The sequence below is a fragment of the Xiphophorus maculatus genome, chromosome 15, assembly GCF_002775205.1.
Source record: "Xiphophorus maculatus strain JP 163 A chromosome 15, X_maculatus-5.0-male, whole genome shotgun sequence".
In the NCBI taxonomy this organism is placed as follows: Eukaryota; Metazoa; Chordata; class Actinopteri; order Cyprinodontiformes; family Poeciliidae; genus Xiphophorus; species Xiphophorus maculatus.
Window position 1 is genome coordinate 8,699,671 of NC_036457.1, and position 11,891 is coordinate 8,711,561.

Here is an 11,891-nt window from a genome sequence, read left to right on the forward strand (position 1 = left end):
CACCAACTAAAAGAAAGTTGTAAAAGACTTGAGCCTGAGGTAGAGGTTCACTGTCCAGAAGGACAACAAGCCTAAACATTTGGTCTATCAACTCAAACCCCAATAAAATTTGCAGATCGAGGTGCTGAATTATGCATACTTTTGTGACTTATGACAAGAATTTTTTTCTTTGCCATGATGAGCAGAAAAGAATAACAGAAAAACCAAACAATATTTTTTTTTTCTCATTCTTTCTTTACTATGGTGTTTTACAAAAAGGTTAAAAATTAAATTAAGTTGAAACAAACAAGAAAAAATACACAACTAATTTAACTTAAATACTATACATACATCAATACTTCTATCAAATATCAGAGGTCTTGAGCAGTAGCATTGTGTGTATGTGAATGAAACAAAAACAGCTGAGATAACTGATGTTTTGTTTGCAGCAGTTTTCAGATCTAGGTCACATTTTAAGCCAATTAATAAATACTTTTAAACCTTTTCTTTTAAAAAAATGAATATATTATGTGATTATATTTCAAATAAAAAAATTTAATGAGAAACTAAACCTTTTATTAAAGTCTGTACTGATTATTTTATCCCTTTAGATGGCCATGCTCTGAGAAAACTAGCTGTTGAAGAATAGTTTTGTAATCTAACACATTTGGTAAAATTAAGTCAACAAAAAATAAAAATACCTTCATTTGTTCCACATAATTTGGATGCAACCAACTTCTCACTCTGTGCCATGCTCGCCTGCAGTTTTTGCTCATTTGCATGTCAAAGGAAAATGTTTCCTTTTGTTTTCTACGCTGTTTATTTTTTTTATTTGTTATGGTAATGATGGTCTGATCCAATCACAGAAACTGTTTTATTTGCACCAGAAAATATTTCTATTTTGACTGAAAATAATGGAACATGCAGAAAAACAGTCCACCGACTAATAAATACAAGGAAACATTGACATCTTACAACAGTGAAATGCAGATCTTTCCGTTGTTGCACTTTAATGCGTTTGAGGAGCTTGGAGATTTTCAGGTAAAAGGGCAATGGAACAGCACATTTTCCTACAGTCTGTGGAAATCACGTCCTGGACAGATTAACTCAGATGTCCAACGATGCGTGAGGGGAGTGAGACAGAAACATTTGCTTGATGTTTAACCAGCCTTCTGGTGGGAGAGTGCGCAGTTCACCACCATTAAAATAACAGTAACTTCCTGTTGTGGAGCAAACTTTTCCCAGTGCCACGCAGTGTATAAATATTATTTCCTTTGAGCTTTGGAATATCATCCTCTGACAACAAAGAAAGGAAAATGGCACAATGCAAGAGCCTGACATTTACAAGCAGTGATCAATGGACCACCAACAGGACATCAGTCCAACAACAAGGTGTCTTGCATCCTTTTGTCAACATTTTGTCTCTTGCACCAGACATCTGGTCACTGATGCTCAAGCATACGTGGCCATCAGCTGTAACGTCCTCATTTAGACAACATAATCAATCTGCACCAGAAACTGTCAGCTGCCGTTGGTAATGATAACTGAGGTGGCCTTGTGTCCTTGCATCTGCTCCGCCTGCATCCTCACATGAGATGCCACGTCATACTGGACTCCTCCGCATGCCAGGCTAGAATAACTCCGCAAGTTCTCTGGGTCATACAGGTGCTCCAGGGAATACCCGGTCAAAGCATAAGCCGCCTGCCTTTCCATCTGCTGCCTCTCCTGGGCTGGATAGAGCAGCGGACTACTGTGGGCCTGTGCAGGGTGTGGTGACAAATCTGTCGGCATGTAGTCTTTGGTTAGAGGGAGACCAGGCCTGGGGACACCGTCAGAGCCGGGGCTGCTGAGGCGAGACACTGACACTGGGCTGGTTGTGTTTTCGTCATTGTCGTGGGAGCCAAGCGCTTTGAGGCTATCCCGGTGATGAAGGCGCTCTGATGGGAGGTCGATGCTGGGAGCCCCTGGACCACGACACACCACGCTGGGCATGGTGAGCTGAGAATGATGGGGTATTGAGGAGGCGAAGCATGGACTGTGAGTTTTGGTGAGACCTGAAACGTCCAGCAGCACCTTCTGTTGCTGTAAGCGATTCTCTTCCTCTTTAATCATTTGCTGTGTGGCTCGGATCAGGGTCTCCATCTTGCTTGGTTCTCGAGGACTTGATTGGAACTGGTCACCGTGATAACGCTCACCCGAATCGCTGGTGGACCCACCTCCATCAGGTGAACTCACAACACTGTCTTCATCCCAGTGGCCCCGTCCTGCACAGAGAAATAGAGTCAGTCTTAGTAAGGATAAACAAATAGCTAATGTGTAAAATCCTGCTTTCAGTGCATATGGAATCAAGATCTGATATCTTGGTAGAGGCACAGTGGGGGAGTTGTTACACTGTCTAAGGATGTGAAATGTGAAATAACTTGGCTTTCAATTGCAGGTAATTTTTGAACAGATGGTAGCAATCGCCACACTGGCAAGAGACAGCGTAAACAACTTAGCATGTCCCATAATAGCATTTGGAAGCTACCAGGAGAAACAAGGCCAGAGCTATTTTCAGAGACAGATGGTTGTGGTCTCAACCCTAACACCTCACCATGAATGGCGCCATGGTAGGATGTGATTTCATAGCCCTCACTGTTGTCCACAGAGAATTTTGGAAGTGACAGCACAGAACGTGTGGTGTCCCACCACATCTCTCGACCCGACTGAGGTGTTCCCAGGAAATAACGGCCTCCTTGGCATCGGACACGGTCGCAGGTGGTGGTGTGAGGGTGAGCTTGGGTGTGGGCGAGATCATCTTCAGATAAACCCAAACCGTAGCACAGGGATCCAGAGTCTGGATACAATCTGTAGGCGCAAGATGCCTCAGCAGCCTCACTCGGATCCAGCAACTGAGGCGAGGCTGAGTCTGTCAGGGGGCTCCCCCCCCACTGGCTGTCTTGGTCAGATTCTGAACGCTCTGGATTAAAAGCTGCAAATTGCTGGAAAGACACAACATCACAGTTTGAATAATGTCTCTAACAAGTTTTTGGCAAGCAAGAACAAAAACTTTATTTGATTTTAGCTCCATAAGGCAAGCTTTTACCTGTGGATAAGGTGATACTCTAGGTTTTGCCTTTGACTGGGTCAGACGGGACTTGGACGTTTTTCTGTCCTCACTGTGACTGTCAGCATAAGGGAAGGCCGGTTTAGTAGGACTCATTTGATCCAAGGAAAGCTGCATTCCTTTATACTCAGTGTCCCTTTAAACAAAGATAACAAACATGTTAGATATTAACAGAAAACTGTAGTTTAGAAATTATTACAGATTATGATTTATTTTGTGGTCTTCCAGTGTCTGTAACTAAGAAGCAAGTTGTAAAACTTGCAACCTTCAAGCCTTGGATAAGAAAAATGTTCCATATTTTATATTTTTTCATTCATTTGCCTTTTTAAACCACCTGTAATTATCACAATAATCACATGCAACATATTAGACTGCTCAGCATCTACTCAGACTAAAGAAAATTTGTTTGAAAAGCTAGAGAATTTAAACATGTATTTGAAACGTTTGCATCTTTCTTGTGTTAAAGCATCTATACTCAAGACAAGTACTAGCATGTTGTTGCTTAAAATGGGTTTATCAAAGTTTACACTTCACAAAAGTAGTGTTATATGAAAAACATTCAGCAGATAAATAATTACTAAAGACACAAAAAATATAGCATATTTTGATTAATGAGATGAAAATTATACTAATGAAATTGACATGCTACATTGACTGTGCTACTGTATTGCTTTTGCTTTTTACAGTAAATTGAGATTTGATCTCACTTAACTTTGGTTCCAGGCTTTATTTAGATAATTACTACTTTTGCATGTTGATAACTCTGGAACATTTCAACAAACAAAATTCAATTAACTTGTGGGGAGCATCTATCTTCTGTTTGTAAAGTAATGATTTGCATCTAAAAGAGCACAGCAGACATTCCAACAGAATCATTCACTTGCACAATTATCCAGTCGCTTTTGTCTGTGACTGTTAGTCACAGACTTAAGGTTTAGTTTAGAATGTTTAGTTTAGAAGGTTTAGTTTAGTCCCCTGCCCTGCCACAAAATCTTGTGAGATTCTCCAAAAATAAATATACTACTTTAGAAACATGTATGTGGAATGGCAGGCCATTGCTACAATAGCCTCTAAGCAGGCTTTAATCTGTGGCCTCAATTCCACTCATGTCCAGCATGAAACTGATGCTTTATAAACCAGTACAGTGTGGATTTAACTACTGTTTGGCTCATAAGTCAACACTGGGTCCTAAACAGCCACAAAGGTTGCTCATGCTTCAGGCTAGCTTTCTTTACATAGAGTGTAAATGTGTTAGAAATTTAAATAGTTTTTTTAAATAAAAGTTTAGGGGTTATGAATGATTATGAATTATGCTGGAAATTACATGTGAATAAAATGTCAAAACTCAATTGCAACATAATAAAGAGTTTAGAACATAAAGTAAGTTCGTTTTCCATACTGTACTTAAAGTTTTCATACTGTACTTCCTGTTTAGAGGTTTGGTAGATGTACTTTGAGAAGAATCTCAAATAAAATTTTTATAATAGAAGTTAACATCAGGAAGGATTTTAATTAAACAAATTTTTATACAAAAATAAATTCTCTTCATACAATAGCCATTTAGTTTTTAGTATAATAAATGAATTTCAAAACTTTGTCTAAAATGTAAATAAAGTTCAATAAATTTGAACTTTATTGAGCAGTAAGTGTTTCATACAAACTTCTGTTTAAACATTTATGTATATTTCAGCCTTCCTCTAGCTAAAATTTAAAATCTCTGGTGGCTACTTACATACATCACAACTTGAGAGGTGTCAAAACATTTGAAATGATTCTAATATCATCTACTAACTTTTTGTCCAACTGTGGTGTCTGTGTTGTAGCCAGTATTGTCATCAATGACTAATCAGCAGTAAATATTATAGATAGCATACAAAAATCATTGTATAGTACCATAACATTCATAGGACAAGATATCAAACTGAGGAAAGCTAATTATTCATTTCTGCAGTTCACCTTTTACCACGAAGGTGCTAAAGATATTGTAACTAAAGATACACTTGAAACACTTTGTTGCAGAACGTTGTCTTCACTTAAGCAACTGATACAAACTTTCTTTGCCTATTAAAGACTTTTCTTCACATGCATGCATCCATTTAGCTTGTGAACCCTATAAGTAACTGTCCTGCAGCTGCACACTCCAAGTGTTGCTGTCGAGGGAGAGAAAAGGCTTCCTGTGTCAAGTGTTCAGCAAACATGAGCCTATTCTTAACTTATCGCATCAACAGTATGAAATACCAGCTGCCTGGCATTTTAAACCTTGTGACCCATCCCTGACCCTCTGGAGCCAGCCTCTTTAATACAACTCTAGATATGACCCAATTCTCCTTTATGACACCTTGGGGGAAAGGCTATGTTTGGACAGCCAGTGCACAACATGAACACTATTTGTTCTTGCAGGTACAGTTGCGGTGGCCGGTTCAGAATCCTATCTGAGTTGTGGCCGACTGTTGCCTGAGCCAATAATGTTGGACCTATGTTCAAACTCAGTTGTGTTAGCCAAATTCCACTGTGTGGTCCAAAGCAGGGCACTTTGTGTCTGAAAAATAGCTTTTAGCCAACCAGGAAGAATGATTTATTTATGGATTCTTGCGGGGTTACAATACTGTTTGAGATAGGTGATTGAGTAGTTGTTTGTTTCTTTAAAAAAAAAAAAAAGGCATCTGTTTTTTCGGCACCTTTCGCAGGGTGCAGTGTCCTGACACTTTCATGTCATAACTAATTATCTCCAAGGAAATTCCCTGTCATTTTAATATAGTTCCTTTGTTTTCTCCTTACTGCATTGAGAAAATCATTACCTAGACCTCAGCCATGTGCACGCATGCACGTACACACTCAGACGGCTTTACATCGCATGCACTCTCACACAAGCACACACAGATCAGCCAAACTTAACAAGTAAAATCCAACATGTGCTACATCTATGAGATAGCTATTGATTTCCAGGTTACCGTTTGATCGATTTTGCTTTCCTGAGACTGCCCAATCGATTGTGACAGTAGAGGGTTTTTGATGGGGTTGAACCCTGATGTTTGTTCTTGCTGTCTCGAAGGGGCCTGAGTGTGCTTTGTGCTTTCATAACAGAGAATTGCCTCAACCTTGCAGTGGGAGCATTTGGTTGATTTTTGCATAAAGGCTACAGACGAAAAAGGACGTTTGCTTCAGGATACAAAAAGCCTCAGGAGTGATAATAAGAGTGTATGACATTATTATTTTTTCTTTGCTCTTGCTAAATATTTTCAATTAAAATTCTAACCTTTTGTTTTTTTGCTGTCCACCTTAAGATCCTGACTTGTGTCGCATTTTATTTCTGTAATTTCAACAACAGCATCCTACTTCAACAGCATCCCACTTTTATGAAATAAATTGAACAAATGTTTTAAACAAGCAAATGCTAATTAAATCACCTCCCTCCCAAATGAGACTCACGTGAGAACGTAGTTGACACTGACGATACAATGAGGCCTTGAAGAGCGGCTGTTGTGGACAATGGTGGCGTAACTCTGGACCCAGACCCAACCACCGTGCTTGGCAAGGAAACGGTAATACTTAGTCGTGACCTGGCCTTTTACCAGCACTGAAAGAGATGTTAAAAATAAAAAATGAAAATAGTCTCACTAAGGAGATTAACTATTTATCAGCTTGCATTCTCCGAGTTCTTGTGTGGGTGGTGTGACTGTCAGCACAAGTTAACGGCTGAGAAGATCCTGAACTACTTATGGTAAACACAAAAGTGTAACTCACAGAGGTGATGAGCACAGCGGAGGTGAAAAATATCGCAGCTGTGGACATGATGGTATAATGTTTTCTCTATAAGGTCCTGGGGCTCATAACCCGTCAGCTCAGCTACCCTGAATACAAAGTGCACAGAAAAGGATAAAAATAAAAGTCACATTTGCTCTGATGCACAATTACTACATGCATATATTGCAATAAAAAAAAATCTACATCCAGAACTATAAAACAATTGCATAAAATTTGTTCTCCCATTGTACCTTGAGTCCAGAAAAATGAGCTTCATGTCCAGACTGGCCCTGAACATAAACATGTTGCTGTGCAATTTTATTTCCGTCACAGCGCTGGGCGGCAGAGAGTGACCCACAGCCACCAGTCCCACATTCTGGTAGCAGCCCTCAAAAGGTGACATGTCCAGACTGTACTGACGGATCTTCAGGTAGCCACTGCAGTGGATGACCTGTTGTGTGGCAGGAAGATTAATAGCAATTGTGAGGTGAAATTCTTTTTCCAAGAGATGTATCCCAGCATGAATAGCAGAATTTTAAGTCAAAAGTGTTCTGCATAAATTACGCAGCCTCATGAAAAAATATTAAATGCATGACTGTTAAACTATAAGTATTTTTGTAAAAATTCCGGGTTACATAATGGCACAATAAAACACTGAGAAGGCTAAGAAAAACATGTGTGAAGGCTATTCGTTTGAATTAGTATTTTACAAACATTCTAACCCAGTAATATTACGTCTTACTAGTTCTTACTTGTATCAACTAGTAATAATGATTATGAAAATGTGCTACCTTGTATCCTCCACTGGTTAATCCTGCATTTCTTTTTGCCAGCACACATTTCATCCTCAAAAAGAAAGATCGTTCCACTTCATATTCTAGAGAAAAAGAGAAAACAGTTTTTGTTATTACTTTAAAACGCCTAAAGTACTCATTTGTATAATAATAATAATAATAATAATAATAATAATAGTGCAAGTACACACGTAGTAGATACACACATCCCCTTTTTGTTTATTGAGACTCATCATATTGTAATTTAAGTCCTATCAAACAGAGTGAGGGGCTCTTATTATGAAACGCGGCTGTATACCTTGTACGAAATGTGAGTGATAGGGCTGATGTGGCGTCAGCACCGCAGTCATTTCATCATGGTCGGCAGGATGGACATATTCATAAATGCTGTTCCCGGTCAACTCTACCTGTTGAGAACAACTCAAGTAATCAACGGAGAAGTACCGAGGAGAGCAGCCACTACAAAAAACTATGAAAATTCAATAATAATAATAATAATAATAATAATAATAATAATAATAATAATAATAATAATAATAATAATAATAATAATAATATCTGGAAGTAAAAATGTGAGAAAAATGACCTGAGACAGTCCTAAATGGACCGACGCTGTCTCTGAGATGTACATAATCTTCCCATCCGGAGCCACCACGAATATGAATCCATCTAACGTCTGCAATAAATAATTACACAAGCATAAAAAATACATGAATTTCAAATATATATATAGTAAACTAAAGAAATAAAAAAAATTAATAATTTAACACCAGAATCTGATGTTGGTTATCATTTTAGTTTGAGTTTAACCCGTGTTCTTTGGCTCCATATTACCGCGGTCAGAACCTACCTGCAATAAATGAGATCCGAGCTCCCGGCCGAGATTGTCCAAAGATCTTGTTCGACTCGTGTGTCCCCACGCCTCACCAAGACCTTCAAAAGTATTTCACATTTTATTATTATTATTATTATTATTATTATTATTGGAAGTATTTAAATATAAAATATTACGCGAAAAAAATTTAAGGAAAGTACAGCACACACACAGAGAGAGAGAGACCCACACACACGTGCGCAATGATGAAGCTTCCGTTTTAATTTCCAATTTACAGTAAAATTTTTTCTCCCCGAGTAATTAGAAATGTATCTCTCTCTATTTGTGCAAAGACTGAAAAGACGCATAAAATCTAACACAGTCGCCACTACGATTTGTCATTTCAAAATTTCTGCTTCGTGTCCAAATGGATCATTTTTAGAAAATTCATAGCGCATAAAGTCAGTAGCAAAAACAATTAATTCAGTTACATAAAAAGGGAAAAAAAATGAAGTGGAGCCTCGTAATCCTGGATAAATTTCCACTGCTGTAAATAAAACTAAATCTCTGTGTGAACAGGTTGAGCATCATGCCCCCAATTTATATAAAATATGACTTGTTTTCCTTTTTATTTTGGCTTCGTTTTTTTCCTACACAGCATTTATTTCGTCCTCCCTCTCTTGCGTTCAGTGTTGCGACATGAAAATATCAGAAAGTTCTAAAAAAAAAAAAGGAGCCTGTTGTAGATTTCATGGAAGATCAATTGTTGTATTTGTCTTCTAGAAGACAGGCAATGAGGGGGAGGGAGGGGGGAGGATCGTACTCAGCTCCTGCTTTCACGGCCTTATAGGAGACTAGACGCCTCGCTGCGCCTCCTTCCTAATTGCTGATTGGTATTCTCAGTCACACATGAGAAGAAACCTGCAGAGACCCGTGTAAAAAGATGGTGGCAGATCGCCTCATTTGAAATCACTGAATTACAAACAAACTATAATGCATTTGTAAAGACTCCCTGTAGATCAATGACAGAATCGCTTCGCTTCAGAACTCCTGCGACTTTTTTCCCCTTTGTAGCCTAAAGACTGCTTTGATAAATGTATTTTGTTTTATTAGAATACAGATTGTCCTGCGTTTTATTCTTAAATCAGTTGATTCCATGACTGCATGATTAAAAGAGTGATATTAGTTTTTAAGAGTTCTCTCTTTAGACTTATTTGAAATTTGGCCGTTCAAATATCAATTTAGCCATTTTTTGTCTGTTTTTATGGCATTATTTTTTTTAATTTATTTTGTGTACCTTTTTTAGCTGTTCAGTTAGATTTACGGTCGCATGAATAGTTTCGCCAAGTAAGAGCTGTATACGTGTGCAATTAATCGTTAATTTTGCTTAAGAAAGCGGTGCGTAATTGTCTTCAGATGGCTCACCCTGCGGGAAAACAATCCTCATCTTTAGGTAGCTTGTTGTCAGCCTTATTATGGAGGCTTTGTCGAGCTGGGAGGTAATGGCCGACGGAAGAGGGAGCATTTTAGCCAGTTCATAAAATTCGCTGTTCTCTTTTTCTCGTCTAGTCCTTGCGGCCGTCTTGGATTTCTCCTTCATTTTCGGCGCCTCTGTAGGATGTCCTCACGCGTCTCAACTAACGGCGGTTTAGAGCAGCAGCAATCGGCTTTGCTTCGTTTTCATTGTCTGTTTGTTTTATTCAGATCAACTTTAATATATCTATAAATATAGCCGAAGAACGGATGTAAACATGTGAATCCAACGTGCGTAAACATCCCTGGAAATCCCGAGTTTAGCCTCCTCGCTTCAGCCACTGGCCTTTATCCATGTCCTGCGAAACAGAGAACCAGACAAGCATTTTTGTGGATAGCTGTCCAAGAGAAAACATATACTTTACTCAGCTGGACATTTAATTTTAGGCTTTGACTTGTTGAATTTCAAGAAGCTCCAAGCTGCTGTAATCTTGCACATTATTAAAAAGAAACATATAACAATACATTCTGGCTACAGTGAATAAAAATGGACTATTTGACAAAATAAATATATAAGAGCAGAATTACATGCAATAAAAATCATTTACTTATTTTTAATATTTAGGGAATAGTAAAATCAATTTGTCTGATAATCTTAGATTTGGCATTTTTCGTTTTAATGAAAGGAGCGCCACAGGCCCGTCCGTCTTAAGACTTTCACCAACCTTTATTTTCAATTTAACATACAAATAATCTGTCGATAGGTGACATTTGCTCACATTTTTTTAGAGGAAACACAACATGCTACAGATCGTTGATGTAGCGTCAGGGAAGTGACACTTGACCCGACACAGATCCTCAAACGTGTACACCAGCGTGCAGTCCACTCAGATCGGTTGTGCGTCTCTTTTATAAAGCTGATCGCAACGTAATAAGAAATATACAGCTACATCAAAATGAAGCGAACGCATTCATTCCTACCAGAGCGGATAGTTTGCGTTCGCTGATCCCCGCACTTGAAGAACAATCGATCCCGTGGCCCTTAAACTGCAGCCTGCTGGGAATTTCACCTGTCCTGAACCGGGTTCAGTAGCAGTGGTCCCGGTTCAAAATTGCTCTCGGCTCCTCCTGGATTTCCACCTGGAAAGGCGAACGGGCCGTGCGTTGCATACGCCTCTCCAAATTACAAGACGCGCAACGAGTGGCATTGGGTGCCCACCAAACCAGCTCTCCTCAACTATCTCTGCGTCAGCTCTCTGAGCGGCCGAACGCCCGCCCACAGTGTTCCTCTACTCTGCTCTGATTGGGCGGAAGAGTTTGGAGTCGCTATGCGATTGGACACGTACCGCGAGTGTCAGGTTTTATCTCGCAAGGTATGCGCAGCCTTTTTCTTTTTTCTTTAGCCGTGCGCCGTTGAAGCTTAAATGTGATCTTGTTGTGTTTTAGTCATTAACGTGGAGATGATGGTTCCAGATGAAATAGATAAATCCGTGCTATAGCAGAGGGATTTCTGGCAGGTGAGAGGCTAAACACGAGCAGGGGTGCCTCTAGAAAATTATGCAAGGGTTTGTGAGATGGGGGACCACTAATAATCTTGATGTGGCACACTATTAGTTTGATGGAGGTATGTCACTTGAATTTGGAAACTTGCGTTTTATAAAAAAAATAAAATAAAATAAACACTCAATGACTATAATACTAAATAAAAATCTAAATCTTAATTATAATTTTTTGAACAACCTAACAGCCTGTAAGTCCATTCCTTTATGCGCTTTAATTAGAACATGTTCCATTTGGTCTCTGTAACATTTAGAGACCAAATAGAATTTCAAAATATTTCTCTTTGAATTTTTGACCTAAATATATGATGTTGGTCAAAACTAAACTACAATGAAAATCTTAATTATTACGATCCCCCCCCCCCCTCCCCCCTCCCCCACCTGACCAACATAAGTTTATTTTATCAGTAGACTTTAAGAGT

At 38.9% G+C, this 11,891-nt stretch overlaps 1 protein-coding gene across 2 annotated transcripts; it reads right to left on the bottom strand.

Moving 5' to 3' along the window:
* Window positions 1–628: 628 nt before the first annotated feature.
* On the bottom strand, window positions 629–11,122 carry LOC102227571 (single-minded homolog 1-like). Of its 2 annotated transcripts, XM_005814862.2 has the most exons (12): window positions 10,892–11,122; window positions 9,863–10,269; window positions 8,474–8,556; window positions 8,210–8,299; window positions 7,922–8,030; window positions 7,621–7,706; window positions 7,081–7,280; window positions 6,830–6,936; window positions 6,515–6,662; window positions 3,065–3,221; window positions 2,573–2,960; window positions 629–2,243 (listed from the first exon to the last, which is right to left on the bottom strand). In XM_005814862.2, the coding sequence occupies exons 2-12, from the start codon at window positions 10,035–10,037 to the stop codon at window positions 1,501–1,503; spliced, it is 2,286 nt and encodes a 761-aa protein (XP_005814919.1). In that variant the 5' UTR covers window positions 10,038–10,269; window positions 10,892–11,122; the 3' UTR covers window positions 629–1,500. The 2 variants fall into 2 exon arrangements, with proteins under 2 accessions (XP_005814919.1, XP_023203085.1); XM_023347317.1 differs by lacking the exons at window positions 8,474–8,556; window positions 9,863–10,269; window positions 10,892–11,122 and having other exon boundaries at window positions 7,922–8,026; window positions 8,210–8,294.
* Window positions 11,123–11,891: the final 769 nt, after the last annotated feature.